The 16,169-nt window shown below is 34.4% G+C and overlaps 1 protein-coding gene across 2 annotated transcripts; it reads left to right on the top strand.

Annotated features, from left to right (window-relative positions):
- Positions 1–10,547: 10,547 nt before the first annotated feature.
- On the top strand, positions 10,548–15,993 carry LOC133744149 (O-fucosyltransferase 7). Of its 2 annotated transcripts, none has more exons than XM_062172294.1 (12): positions 10,548–10,914; positions 11,456–11,533; positions 11,716–11,815; positions 11,898–11,965; positions 12,575–12,663; positions 12,766–12,946; positions 13,031–13,159; positions 13,263–13,396; positions 13,478–13,691; positions 14,870–15,054; positions 15,152–15,247; positions 15,427–15,993. In XM_062172294.1, exons 1-12 carry the CDS (start codon positions 10,795–10,797, stop codon positions 15,566–15,568), a joined length of 1,536 nt encoding a protein of 511 aa, XP_062028278.1. In that variant the 5' UTR covers positions 10,548–10,794; the 3' UTR covers positions 15,569–15,993. The 2 variants fall into 2 exon arrangements, with proteins under 2 accessions (XP_062028278.1, XP_062028277.1); XM_062172293.1 differs by having other exon boundaries at positions 10,548–10,950.
- Positions 15,994–16,169: the final 176 nt, after the last annotated feature.

The following is a 16,169-nucleotide window of genomic DNA, read 5'->3' as shown; positions in this document are numbered from 1 at the left end:
ATTCTTAATACTCTTCCTCAAATTTCAATAGTAGCTGAAGATTCATTTCTGAGAGGACCATCATGCAGCTCCAACAATTTATTGGAAAACCTTAATAAATAATAATATCACTAGTCACCCTGCTCTCATATCCTCGCTAAATTTTATCTTAACATAGTTAATTATTAAAAGGGGCCTCAGTGCTCGATCATGTAAGTTATATGCATGAATTAATTAAAAATAGTGTGTTACCATGCTTAGATTGCAAATGGGCATGGATTGTAGCATTGTTGGAGTGGAAGGTCTAATTTGACCGTATCAGATCATCGTATACGTTTAATATATTTTCAATTTAGTATCTTAGACGAGTTAAGTTTTTTTTTCTCATTCTTCGAGAGTAAATGTTTATTTTCCTTTCAGAAGAAGATAAATGTCTCTTTGAACTCCTTTTGAAGTGAGAGGATATCGAAGAATGGGATAAACATTAGTTTCACGCTTACATAATTTCTATATATAAATCGCAAAAGCATCGATAAGATCTAATAAGATTTTTTTTTTTTTGACTAGGTATGATCTAATACGTACGATTGCTAATTGATCGATGAACAACTAATTGAATATATGGATTTAAACAGCGGGGCCGGATGGTTCTCTAATCCGAGTAAGTACCTCGTATGCATAATGTTAGAAAACCAATAACAGAATAACTCAAAAAATTTAGTTCGGAAGGCGCTTTCTATTATACAGTAATTGTTTCATCCTTTTCACTTCGTCGTCGATCTTGATTTGTGGTTTTTGTTTTTATAGGACATGATGATTGTGATGGAAATGAACTCGATCGAATTGACAACCATGAACTTAAGTTGATGACTTGTGGAGACTTATGAGTTCCAAGTCTTGTTGACACAAAGCGGGTTCGGGACCCATAATTCATGGTCTTTGTAAGAAAGGAAACATAAATATTTCAAAAAAAAAAAAAAAGGAAACATAAAACCGTAGAAAAAGACTACGAAAGTAAATGGAGAGACAAGACTACGAAAGTAAATGGAGAGACTCTTGCACAGGGGCGGAACCAGGATTTAAACTTAGGGGGGGTCGAGATAGAAGTATAAATTGTCGCAACTAAATTACTACAAAAATAATTTATTAATAAATAAAATCAACTGTAAAAATAATATACAAACTATATAAAGTATAATTCATAAGCCAATAGTTGACTAAAAGTAAAACCAATGATTAAAAATATATATATATATATATATATATATACTGTTAAAATAAAATTGCAATGAAATTAAATATTAGTGAATTTAATGAATTGTAAAATTGGCAACGTAGTTCTGAATTCTCACATTCAAAACTTGTCAAACACCATAATGGCCAATATATGAATTAGTAATCACTAACCATTCCTGTATATTGCTTTATGGTTATAGTATTATTATATTTTTATGGTTAACCAATCAAATGCAACTACTATTTTTGTCAGTAGTCATATGGTACTGTGAAATTAGGGGGGGTTTAGTAGCAGAATTTACTATAAGTTTATTGCTTTCATTATAAACTTAAACGTAATTAAACAATTAAGTATAAAAGGTTAGGGGGGTCCGGACCCCGTCAGACCTGATGCTAGGTCCGCCCCTGCTCTTGCATCCTATACGTTAGACCACGTAAGTGGTGACATAAACACGTACAAATGCATGCAGCTCTTATATGAAATAACATATTTTTCTCTCAATATGATCTTGTGTTACATTTAATACTTTTAAGTTTACACCTATAATTAAAGTGTATAAACTGTACATTAATCTTGTGTGTATCCATTAAACCATGTCATGACAGACATAAACCAGATACACAAAACTGTATTAATATCATGCGTACATGCTTTTTTTTACTTACAATTATGATAGCAGAACATACACTCAAGAGAAAATATATTATATTATCAAATTTAGTCGTCTTAATGAGTCGTGAGAAATGTAGTTCGACAAGCATATTATATAATGGTAATGGTACACTTGGAGGATGTGTTTTTTTAATGCATCGTGCTAAACCTTATAAAATATGATCTTGCTAATGCGAATTAACAAGTCATAGGTTAGGACTAAAAATCAATGGATATGCTTATGAACTGATTAAAAAACCTAATTTTTATCGTCTGCGATACTTTTCGAGGGGGCTACATTCACATGTGATCATTACACTAATCTGGTTGAGTTGTTTAAATCTCAAATCAAATCAAAATCATGGTTGGTGCTCGTCATAATCGCCCTACTCCATCCAATCTCCACCGTCCAATGTGGTCTGTAATATCAAATGAGAATGCAAGTTTATGTGCACGTGCCCTAGTTTCCTTACTCCTCGACAAGTACCCTGCAATTCAGGACAATTCTTAAGTTCACTCCGGGAGGGAATCACCTGTCTCCATTTTCTCTATCCCCATTATGTCCCATGCATGCATATAATTTTGACACCTGTCTTCTCACTCACAGAATGCTAACTCTGTTATCTTAAATAATCTATACTATTATTAAGAGAATCCACTTTGTTAGCTAAAGTAGACGTAAAAAGACACGAATACCCCAATACCATATATTATTTTTAAATAATTTCTAATATTTGAAAGGTATTATAGTAAATAATAAAATACTGATAAATAGTAAATAATAAACTAGCAACAGCAGCCGTGAATTTCGAATGAGCCGATCAAACACATGTGAAGTGAAGTCCATCCAAATCCGATGCACAAGAAATTTTATGGCGCCCAATCTTCGAATAATCGGAGGTTTTATCTGAACTTTGAATAGATAATTTAAACTTTGAGCAGATTGAATAAAGGGGAAGTTATTGAATTGCAGCTTCGATTTGGATCTAATATATTTTTTAGAACAAGTAATTTTCGAATCCACTTCCTATAGTCATTGAAACCCAATATCCTAATTTAACATCCAAAGCTCTCCAACTAAACCCAAAAGATAGAATACACACTGCAAAATCAAATTTTTGGATTTCTTAGTCAGAGGAGTCTGGGACATCTAACATGGGTTTGCTTAAGAAATCCACAAATTTGATTTCTTTCTCAAAATCAATTCTGCCATCATGTTTCTTCTCAAGCTATGATGGCACAATTATGCCATCAATTTTGCAATCAGAGGACGTTGGAAGATCAACTCTGGAAGGATCTGGGTTTCTATGGCACACCCATGTTTCTTCATCAAGACGCAGAAAGAGAGAGAGAGAGAGTGGGCGCAACAGAGAATTTTTTTTTAAGTTTTTACCTTTATTTACTTAATTATATAACTAGCGATGCGTGTGTCAATTCACCTTTTTTATTTTTATTTTTTATACTTTATTTGTGTCTATAATATTTTGTTTGAGTTATTTAAAAAGGCTAATTTCTTCATGCTCCTGCATGTGTAATACTTTCTTTAAAAAAAAAATTAAAAAAATAAATGAGATATTGCAGAGAGAAAAGTGGGAATTGTGGGATAATTTCTTTTTAATTTTTGTAATGAAAATTCATTTTGTAATTGTCATATTTACCCTTGTAATTTAATTTTTATCAAAGTTTTTTAATCTTCCAGGGTTAAATCTGTCAAAAATTTTAATTTTGACTAACAAAACCTCCTCTCTTAATAATAGTATAGATAATAATAATAATATTTTGTTTGAGTTTTTATTAGTATTTCTAAAAAAACAATTTTGTGGGTTTTTGAAAATTTAACCATATAAGCCTTATTGGCTTAATTACTACTGATAATAGACGTGGTGGACGGCGTTAGCTTGCTGTTAGTAAAGAAATATGTGGCCTAATATGATTGGTGGGACAGAATAGGGATAGAGAAAATGGGGACTTCAACCCATTCATTCCTTGGGTGAATGAACATATTCACCATCTCTTGCGATTAACACATAATAACTTTATAATTTTCTAATCCAACCATTCATGTTATATAACATAATGCAAAGATTAGTTATGTAAAAAATCAATCAAATTGAAGATTTTTTAGTTATTCATTTTTATGAAATACATGGACGGTTCATCATAATAGTAGTAAGTATTGTTGGAACCATCCATTTGTTTGATTCACTTAGATAGTTAAACGATGTCTGATTCGATTGATTTTTTACAGATATGATCTTTAAAGGCTAATTTATTATATGAACAGTTAGATTATAAATTTATTAAGCAAAATATATTAATCAATAATAGAGTGAATATGCTCGTTCACCCTAAACTTGTTGTCCCAATTCAAATTCTTCAATATCTGTGTCTCGTACATACATCAGCCTTAGTTTCCACCGAAGATCTTCTGCCACGTGTGGTACGATTATTCCCCAGTTTTTAATTTTTAAACCTAAGCTGTCACTTTAGCATTAACAAAGTTGATGACAATCATTGGACCATACTATATATACACGACACGTAGCTTTTGTATCAGATGGCGATCGATGCCTTGCCCAGTAATCACGTCAAAAGTTGGTCGTTCTTGAAAGGTTCCCAGAAAATTAAAGGCCAAAAATATAAAACAAGAGTTATAAAGAAAAGAAGAATCCAAAGAACCCGAAAAATACAAAGGAATAATAAAGGAAGAAGCAAAGCAAACACAAAGGCTGCGAAGTGTTGTTATCATGTGTTGGATCTTTAATGAAAGGCTTAGCATGCATGGAGTATCATTACTTTTTTTTTTTAATTAACTTATAGATGATCGAATCGGTTTTTGATTTAATGTAAGCGAAAGTTTTGTATTCACTTGTATGTCTTTTTAAGTAAATATGAATATATGTTTCAATTGAAGCCGGCCTTACTTTGTCAGTGTATTTGAATTTCTATGCACCTTGTGACTTGTGTTAGGTTGAAAATATCTTTGATTTTGCTTTGATTGTAAAAGCTTGAAGGAAATAGAAACTAGGAACTAGGAACTTTGTACTTTGACGTGAACCCGTTTAGAAGTTTATCATATGAACGGTTTGCTTTCATATAATATCTAGAATGAAAGTCTTGCAAAAAATGTATACAAAGCAGATTTTGTAAAATAAATTTTGTCAACCCTCTTTTCATGTACATTATGCAATGTATTTCAATAAAACGTTGTTTGTACACATTTTCTACAATAATCATTCTGCAATTTTTTTCTTTCTTCATATTGTACTTCAGTGATGTCGATTCTTCACATTGTACATCCTCGTGAAGGTAATAAGACTACCCATGCGGTAGCTCATCAGTATGTAACCAAGGACCAAGGGGCGTGTTTGAATTCTTAGTTAAAGATTTGACCTTCTTAGATCATATCGATTGCCACTAATAAAATTGCTATATGTATCTCCTAGGATCTATGGAGTTGCTTTTGATTAATCAGACCCTCCCATCTTAATCATTTGTTTTTGGAAAGTAAATCAAGTGGTTCACCTAGCCAGCATTATCCCCCAATAATGATGTCATGCTATTGGTGAGGAAGAATCTAGCTTTTAAGCGTTTGCCCTCAAGATGACGCCTTGAGACCTTTGATATATGTATTGGATACTGATGGACATCTTTTATTGCCAACAGATAGGTCTATGCACTATGCATATAGCTATATCATTACTTTTTCTCTTTCATTTCTTCTGGGTAAAGCTTGAAGCAGTAGTCAATACTTTCTGATATGTCACTATATCAATTTAAATGTTGCACCTAGAATGGTAAGACATCCCTTTACCAACGCCTCTCTCACCACAATAATTATGAAGGTACCGTTTTAACTACTAACCGTAAGTTTAGTAAGAGCAACTCCAACAACTTCCTTATATTTTGATTTTTCTATATTTTAGGAAAAAATAAGTCTCTTTTGCTCCAACAGATTTCCTATAACTATCCCCATTTTAGGGATAGTGAGGAAAGAGAAAACCAAATTCCCTAAATTTACAGCAATCTCTAAAATTTTAAGGAAAATTATGGAGATTGTTGTAAAATAGAGAATCTGTTAGAGTTGGGGATGAAAAATTGCTTAAAGCTTTGACTTTTGCTTCCCTATAATAAAAAAAATTTAGGGAAACTGTTGGAGTTGCTCTAAATGGTTGAATGCATTCTGCAAAATAACAAATCTGAATTGCTAATAGCAGAATATGACATCAACACTCCATTAGGGTGGTTTTGTTTATGAACAGTTTTGAATTGCAAGCCAAAATAATTGTTACATATTACTGGTAAAGCTTTATGGACCCCAAAACTAGCCGTTGCAAGCAATAAATGTTCTAGAATATTTGTTTAATTTATACATGAATTATACAGGTATATTCTATGATGGATAAACACACAAATACGATATTACAAATATATCGGATATATCACGCGTTAATGTCATTGACATATCCGACGAATTGATGTTTAACATGTGATCAATGTTTTTTTCTTTTTACATCTCACTCTGTTTGAGCCTAAAAGTAATTTTAGAGAGCCAAACACACTCATCGTTTAAGGTTTAGAGTTTAGCTTATAAAGTTTTTGACCATACTAACAATTTTATATCCAAAAGGGTATTGAATCGTATGTAAATTCTCAAGGTATGATAACATACTCATCGTTTAAAGTTTAGAGTTTAGCTTATAAGTTATTCATTGTATTAACAATTTCATATCCGATAGTATTGAATTGTATGTAAATTCTCAAGGCATGATAACATGTGAAGTTATATTTTGTTAAACACACTATTAGATATAATGTCATGTCGTTCATATCATCTACATAGTACTTACTTTTTACCGTTTGACATTCACTTTGAAGTGGGTTAGTAATCATGTCGGTATGTCACGAACGGCCATTCTCAACAATGGTAAATGTTGAAGGATATATAATACTTAAAACTTTGGTAAATCAACCTGAAATAGGTTCTAAAAATAGCAAAGGTATGGGAGAGGTGTGAGATGTCTCCTATTTTTTTTTTCTTTCAAGTTTTTCCTCGCTTTCCAGCTTCTGTATTTTTGTCTAGACATGGAAAAATGTCACATGATGAAAGCTAGGGGTCCCTAGAGAGCAATGTGATCGATCATCAAGTGGTGGTATTGCGCAGGATAGAGTGGAGAGGGTGTCACGAGAACTAGGAGAGTTTGCTGGCAAAGAAATGCTTAAAGTCTTCAAGATATACATGCTTTCCGAATAATGCTTTGTCTTGTGCCAAGATCGTTTTATCGTTTTGTGATCGAGTACGTACTTGCCGTTTGGATCTATTTTCTTGTAGCTAGACGATTACGTACGGTTGTAACATATAACCTTCATTTGTATCGATCTCTCCAAATCTCATTGTAATTATAGTATCTTGGCTTTGTTTGGGCCACGTACTTGAGATTTCGATCAAGTGTATGTGATGTAACTTCACTTATCTTACTGGTACGTTCGTGCTAGCTGGGTAAAATTATTCTCGGAACACGCAGTTCAAGTTTTTGAAGTCCAATGATGTATGTTCACCTAGCATTACTCTAGATATACATGAGAAACTACGACTCCAAAATGTTTTGACTTGGTTCATCCTAACAGCTATATATCAGATTTAAGTACATAAACTATCATTAACATGTATGTAAATGAAATTGAGAAATTGACTGTTAACTAGTTCGAGCACATTGTTAATTCATTAATTCAGTTGCTTAATAATTCAGGAGGAAATTTTCCTACAACTGAGAAGAAAACGGAATATTGGAAAAGTAAACTTGTTAATTGTTATATTCCAACAATTAGTTAATTTGGATTATTTTTCAACAATACGTGAGTAGAGGATTCAAACTATTGGAAAACATAATCATAGTGACCCAGTAACTATTACTTATATTCTTAAAGTAGCGAAAAATCAAACAGTTTACAGTCTTCTGGATAGTAATATTATAGAGAACTCCAAAGATCAATGGCTGTTTTCTCTTATAGATCGAGCAAGACTTTTGGATGCCATCCTCGGGTTGTTGTTATAACTACACGTCTTGCATGTAGACTTTCCACATTGAATTAAGGAGATTGTTCTGTCGAGTACTTCAAGTAGAATCTGAGTGATCGATTATCGGAGTGCAAAGCACGCAATCACTATATATTATCAGATTGTGTAGAGGAGGCGCACATGGATACCATTCTTGTTTCATCAATGCAAGTACTCATTTTGACTCCATCATACATCTAATTCTTCTTGAGATCCACATTTCTGCACTCACATTTCTTCCCCTCCATCACTCCTCCACAGCTTTCTATACTTCGGCTTAAGACTTTGGCACATCTAGGGAAACTCACAACCCAACTATTTTATTTTTTGTTCATTTTATTTTGTATGCTAGATCAAAGACTAGTCCATGTCAAAAGTATAAAAGGGTTTTAGAATCATTTAATTTAGGATTTTTTTTTTTTGAGTTCAAATATATTCCATTGAAGAAAGGCTAGAACGACACATACAAACGGTCCATAAGGACGCCCGATACCATTCATTGTTACATATCTTACTCAATTATTTAGAGAGCTTGCTAGAAACTAAACTTAAACTAGGCTTACTCAAAATATTTTTGACTTGAACCTCCCTTTGTCAATGCAAGCAATTGTGGTGCACCAGGAGAATCAAATATCTAGTGTAAAACATAGAAAAAATTTAGCGTGCAAGCTAAAACCAAACTTACAAATTATTCAATCTCTTTCCCCTTGCCATTATCTGTAGGGCTAGAGGAACTTGGTGAATAGGTGAGACTCAGTGGAGGAGTAGATTCTTTGTCTTTGGGGGATTTTTATTTCGAGCTCTAAGAGGACGCCCCCTTTCTTCTTTGTCTCTGCAGCTGCAACTAGCACCATTATACCTCCTAGTATTTTCTAAAGCCCTAAAGATTTTGCAGTAAATTTGGTGGTGAATTCAGGCATCTTGAGTGTCTTTGGTTGAGCAATTTGTCCCATGTTTTCATCAATCAGAACTGGGGTTTTCACTCTCTGAGGTGAAGGGGTATGAGTGCGTCTACCTCTCTTGCTGGGCATATGTTCTTCAACAGGCACAATAGCTAAACCATTATCTTATCTTTCTTCAAGCTCATGAAGCACAATAGATCTTTTGGCTTTACGAACCCCTGTGTCTTTCAGATTCACAAAAGGTGATACAACAATAACAGTTATAATAGAGGATTTAGTTGGTATTGATTGAAAGAAAGAAAATGAAAATACAAAGTTAACTACACTGTTATTCGTTTTAATTAAAGTTTTTCACCCGATTTTGGTTTTTTAAAATCAAAGCTAACATTTTACTTCAATTGTTGATACTTGATCTGAATGTACGCCGTATACTTTATTCTTGAAATAAGGAAAGTAGAAAATACAGACTTCTATACGATTTGATGGTGAAATATCTTCGAGACTTTAAGGACAATATTGACTGAAAAATATAATATAAAAGTGAAAATCTTAGCAATTTTAGAGGATACAAATTCTAAATAGCCATGAAAAAGCAAAATTCAAAGTTGGTTTTTGCCCAAGTGAAAGGACGTGAGGTATTTAACCCATATCTACAAACTAATTATTGTTTTGGTTTTCGTTAGAATGAATGTCACATTTAGGAAAATCAATTTATTATTCAAAGAGGACTCAATGGCACCTCCTTATTAAAAATAAGGGTCATGTATGAGTTTTGGAGTTGCAAATGTGCATTTTGCAATTTACAAAAGAAAAAGAAAGTAATTGTTCTTTCAGTTCTTCGATGGATAAGCCATACTTTTGCATGGCCAGAGCTCAATTGACCCGGCTATTTGGAATTGCAGGACTAGTTCAAGCACACTTGTATTGGTATGGGCTGGTGGCTGTGAATCCTGTGATCACACTTTGAAAGTTTGAATGCCACATGCATGTACCAGTCATTTACTAGTACGAGTAAAAAGCTTTTATTACCTTCATAAAATGCTCGTAATGGAAACCTTCACTTTTGTACCTAAAACTTCACCATCACGAGCCAAATATACCTAGATGTGATTTCTTTGTAACATTTTAAGCTGAAAAGTGCAAAACTTTGAGTTATCATTTTCTAAAAATTTTGGAGTTTTAATCAGTTAGAACCTCATCAAATAATTTTCACCAAGTAGTGGTAGTTGAAAGGGTAGATATGTAACTTCAATCCATTAATATAGCGTTTCAGAAATATTAAAATGCGAAAGAATATTTTGACTGAATTCTTATATCTATTTACTATTCATATTATTCATGAAAATGATGTCCTAGTCACACTCAAATTATTAGTCCTTTGAGTGATATTCTATTTGAATTTGATAGTTCTCCTTGGGGCATAGATCGTTACATTTTATCTATTAATTTTTAATTTTATAACAAACATTTTAGTACAATTTCTTTTTAATTAAAGTGTTTTTGCTCACCTCTTGAACAAAATTTATAAACTAAACACCTATATAGGAAATAAAAAACTGTTCTTATCCAAATACGCTGTAAATTGAAATTCCCATAAAAAATGTGGTAAATCTTGCTAAAAATAACCAAAAGAAAATTATGAGTTATTTTCTTTTCTCTTCTCTTCTTTTCTTTTTGGATTTCATTGTTTAAATAACCGAACACTATCCCTGCCGCTTGCCATTACTAAATAGACAGATCAAACTACCTAAAAGCAAAAGCGGCAAAAACCTTAGAAACAAAGAAGAAGAAGAAGAAGAAGAAGAAGAAGCAACATCATCAAAACCCAGACACATACCAATCCAGCTTAAAAAACCCACAAAACCCAGAATCCCATAAACACTGTCTTCAACCCCAAGACTCAGTCTTTTTGAGAATTTTCGTTTTGGTGATGGCTACTGATTCTTAGAGACAATCCCACACCACAGATGCAGAAGAAGAAGCTGATAGCATTGGCGGCACTGAGGAAGCTGCTAACGTGCGCCATATGCGTAATAGCTCTGGTGGCTCTCTTCTCTGTCCACGTCCCCATTTTCCCTTCCTCCAAGGTCCCTAACTTCTCTGACCCCTTCAAGCTCCCCACGGTGAATTCTCTTCTCTTTGTGTTTTTTTTTTTCTTCACAAAAATTGAAAACCCAAATCATTCAATTCAGGGTTTTTGGTGTAATGGGTGCCAAGTGTTGTCTTGCTTTTTGAAAAAAAGTTTCTGTCTTTGTGGATTTTCTGCATACCCTTTTATTCAATTCAGTGGGATTTGGATTTTGATCACCACCATTTTTGGTTTTACTAAGATTCTGGGTTTGTTAATTCAAGAAAGGTTGTGCATTTTGGTTCTGGATCTTTGACTCAATCTGTGAGTAGTTGTTGTTTTGTGGTTTCATTTTTGTTGGGTTTGTTTGAGATTAGCATAGGCATTGACTAGAATTGACTTCCCATTCAGGAAGTTTCTTTAAAGAGTTTTACTTTCACTCAAAGAAAAGAAGCACCTTTTGTGTTTTTCATTTTGTTTTTGGAAAATAGTTTGTTGGTTGATCTGAATTGTTATGTATATGTATACTGATTTTGAAGCAACATGATTTTATATACCAGAAGTTGACAACTGAGCAGAGCTGGACTCAGGAGCTTGCTCCACCTCAATTGTGGAAAGCGCCTCTGCCTTCTCGCAAGGTTGTATTTTGTTCTATACTTATATGATTGATGATTCCTTATGTACTCCATTTGATTGCTAGTACGTAAAAAACTTGAGCTCCCTATTCTTTTAGTTCGGACTGAGGCTTAGAGATTCACATATGCTTATTGATGTGAAAAGTTATGCATATGTCATGTTTTCACTCCTTTAGACTTGACAGTTGGATCGTTCAACTGGAACTTTGGAATCTGACAAGCTATGGAGGCCTCCACCAAATCGTGATTTTGTGCCCTGTGTAGAGCCAAGTACCAATTATACATGTAAGTTATTGGTATAGTTTTATTTTTAGCTATGAAATATCCTTCATGTTCCTGATTTCATCTTTACTGTTGCTTATTTCAGCTCCTACAGAGTCCCGGGGCTACCTTCTGGTACATACGAATGGTGGGCTGAACCAGATGCGTGCTGGGGTCTGTAAATACTCTTTTTCTTTAATGGCTCTCACTCTTTGACTCTTTGTAATTTATATTGGCTGATCACCATATGAAATATTTTGTGTTGAGTTTCTGTCCTTTCTAGATTTTGATTTTAATGTTTTAAAAAAAAATATTGTGCTTTTTTCATTGGTGACTGCAGAACAAAGATAGCAGGGTAAATAAAATTCCTTGCAATGCACTTTCCATTGATAGACTGATTGGTTCATAATAGTGTAATCTTCCAATTTAGATGACTGTAGGAGGTTTTCTATTTTTTATTCTTGTTTTTACTTGGTGAGAGTGTGTGTGTGTGTGTTTCTTTTCTTCCTTCTAACTAGAAATATGTGCTCCAGATGGTTGATAGATTTCTAGGAGTTATGACCTTGTGTTCGAACAAGATTCAGAAGAAAAATATGCATTTATTCCTGTTTCTTGCTCTTACCAAATGCCTAGCTGATCGATGTTTTTCAACTTTGTCGGACACACGGCCAATAGACTGTTTTTATTGATTATGCATATGAACGTTTTGCTACTAGTTATCCCAATTACTTGATAACATCTTACTGTTGTATGGATCTCAAGAGTGTCCTCCTTGAATTGCAGATATGTGACATGGTAGCTGTAGCCCGTATCATAAATGCCACTCTTGTAATTCCGGAACTTGATAAACGGTCATTTTGGAAAGACTCTAGGTAGCATTTTTGTTTGTCTATTTTATGAAGTCATCTTTTACTTTTTTTCATAATTTTATGTCATTGGTGCTATAATTTTGTTACATCTTGTTTGGCACACAGCAACTTTTCAGATGTTTTCGATGAAGACTATTTCATCAATGCTCTATCTAATGATGTCAAAATAATAAAAAAGCTTCCCAAGGAACTGGCGACTGGTACCAAAGCCGTTAAGCATTTTAGAAGCTGGTCTGGTATGGATTACTACCTAGATGAGATAGCTAGCATGTGGGAAGAATATGAGGTGTGATTTCTGGAACACATTGTTTATAAAGTGTTTTCTTGAATTGATAAAATCACATTCTGATGAACGTGATTCTTTTCCAAGGTTATTCGAGCTGCAAAATCTGATTCTCGCTTAGCAAATAACAACCTACCTTTAGATATTCAGAAGCTTCGCTGCCGTGCTTGTTATGAAGCGCTACGTTTTGCACCTCATATTGAAGCAATGGGAAAAGTAAATACTCAAATCTAAATGTTTGATTTACATGAAGTTGACTTTTGGATAACCATCATAATTTTTTTTTTTTGGATTTTTTGTTTTGTTTCTATTGTTGTAGTTGTTAGTGGATCGGATGAGGTCCTTAGGTCCTTACATAGCTCTGCATTTACGATTTGAGGAGGACATGCTTGCTTTTAGTGGATGCACGCAGGATTTATCACCAGCTGAAGCTGATGAACTAAGAATCATTCGGTACGAAGTGCTTACATGATTGTCATTTTGTGAATAGTCCTTGGCATATGCGGTGCCTGACATATATGTTGAAACTTGTAGAGAGAACACCCCATACTGGAAAGAAAAGGAAATAAACCCCGTAGAACAGAGATCCAAAGGATATTGCCCCTTAACTCCAAAGGAGGTTGGAATTTTTCTCACCGCCCTTGGGTACCCATCGAGCACACCAATATACCTTGCGGCTGGAAAGATATATGGGGGCGACTCTCATATGGCAGATCTGCGATCCCGTTTTCCGATACTTATGAGTAAGGTATGAGTTCTATGATTTGCATCATATTGTTGCTTGATTGTCATGTTTGATTTCTCCATTTTGTTAAATCCTATAAGTTCCAAATATAAATAGGATTTGGAAATGTTCGTGGTTGGGCTTTGAGGTGAACATTAATACATAACCTTTCAAATGTACAGAGTTTATATATAGAAACTAGATTACTATCCTGACTGATTTAATTTAGAAGTTGTACAGACTGATTAATCCAAAACTGGGCCAGAAACATGATTACTATTTTAAACTGATGGTAGTAATTATCTCCTTACTCATATGTATTGTCCTGCGGAATAGGATCCTCAACCTTCCAGTGATCTGGTCGTACAGATTTTTTAAAGCTGGCTACAGAATATGGATTCTTTCCAGACATCATTGAAACTAGAACCGTTGTCATAAGTAGGATTGATCAGAATTTGACCTATAGAGCTTGTGAGGGATTCAACATTAGTATTTTGGAACATTTTAATAGGAACCTGCTAATAACAGTGTCTACTATCAAGATAAGATGACCAACCTATTGAGTTGAGAGCCATGTATATCAATATGCACAGTTGTTCAATTTCTTTCAGAAACGTAGAAAATGATATTTCTTGGTTGACACTGGAGCATTGGTTAATTGCCCCGATGGATGAAATAACAATATAAACCACTAGTCATTTATGGGTGTCAAAATAGAGTTCCTACAGGAGCCACATTCCTGAAAGAAAGAAACTTTGCTTGTGGTGTTACATTGTTGCTGAGCTTAAGCAGAAGCTTAAGTGATATGTTGCTTTGTGTTAAGCTAGTCATTCATCTATTACTACGAGGCAATTAAGTGAACTTATTGACTGATAGACTCTATGGTGGGGCTAACAGATGAAGAAAGTGAGTGGTGTCTATTCTCAGCTATAATTTAAGTAGGAATCACTGTCTATCATTCTAAGTGAGGGAAGGTCAGAAGTGAGGGAAGGTCAGATGTCGATGTCCTTGCATGATAATTGATATGTGGAAAAAGTCTACATAAATTCCCATCACTATGTGGAAGACTCATTTGTATATTTCCATCTCTATATATCTAATTTGATTTTATGGGGGATCGGGTGGGGATTGCTGAAATCCATCTATGGATTATTCTGTCATGCTGGTCTTTTATTCTTTCATTTCCTGATCCTTCCTTTCAGGAAACATTGGCATCTGTCGAGGAGCTTGAATCTTTCAGCGATCATGCATCTCAGATGGCTGCACTTGACTACATTGTTTCAGTTGAAAGTGATGTATTTATTCCTTCATACTCTGGAAACATGGCGAGGGCAGTTGAAGGTCACCGTCGCTTTCTTGGTCACAGGAAGACAATATCTCCTGACAGGCAAGGAGATTTATTTTCATAGCAGACTCCAATATAACATTCCTATGGCCATAAAATGATTACTGAATCTGTTTTTATGCTTCTCTTATTTCATCAGAAAAGCCCTTGTTCGTCTGATTGACAAACTTGAGCAGGGAACCCTGAAAGAAGGAAAAAATTTATCAAATCGAGTTATTGAATTGCACAGGAGACGGTATGTAATCTTTCACCAAAACCTCCGAAGTTCGACCAATCACTTTAGATTATGTTTCTCGTTATTGTGTACTTTTAAGGACATTCACCAATAAAGACTTCCTGTTCTCAAATCTATTACATGACGGGTGTCCCCACTTTTCAAAAGTTTAATTTGTTGGTGATGTTGTTTATGCACAGGCAGGGCAACCCGCGGAAGAGAAAAGGTCCCATTTCAGGAACCAGGGGTACGGAAAGGTTCCGTTCAGAAGAACCATTCTATGTTAACCCTTTACCGGATTGTTTGTGTAAGAAGGAATTGCCGATGCAAGCAACTGAGTAAGGGTCTCAGATATTGCAAAGCAGTGCTTTCGAAAAAAGTTCCTGTGCTGCAGGGTGGTGACATCATTCTTTCCAATACATTAATGTAACTCTACAAGCTAGTGTTATGATAGGCATAGGGACACGGATGTATATGTATATCCTGAGTTTAGGTATAGCTGGGTTGGTATATCATAGTGTCGAAGAGGAAAACGCAAGTGTCATGTCAGGGATTGAATTGCCGGAGATAGCAAGACAGGGCCTTCCATCTATGACCAGGGCATCGTTAATGTGCTTTGTGAAGTTGGCCTGTTTTCAAGGATTTGATAAAATGATTCATTGGGGAGTACTGTACTGGGTTTAGGGATGACTCCAAATTTACTTCGCACTCTTCATGTATTCATAGTCATCTGATTCAATAAAAATGAAAAAGAATTTGATTGCTTATCTCTGTTGCTGTGTACGTTCTTCTCTTTCGTTGGCTGTTTTTGATGATGTGATTGCAATTAGGATCTTGGGTCATTTTGACTTTATTTCCCATTTCCGATCTACCGTGAACCACTGTATAAGCCCATTATAGGAAGCCTTTCTTGTTTGTAGCGGGTTTTGTCTACTATCATCCA

The sequence above is a fragment of the Rosa rugosa genome, chromosome 4 (assembly GCF_958449725.1).
Source record: "Rosa rugosa chromosome 4, drRosRugo1.1, whole genome shotgun sequence".
Taxonomy (NCBI): Eukaryota; Viridiplantae; Streptophyta; class Magnoliopsida; order Rosales; family Rosaceae; genus Rosa; species Rosa rugosa.
This window is presented reverse-complemented; position numbering and strand designations above follow the sequence as displayed.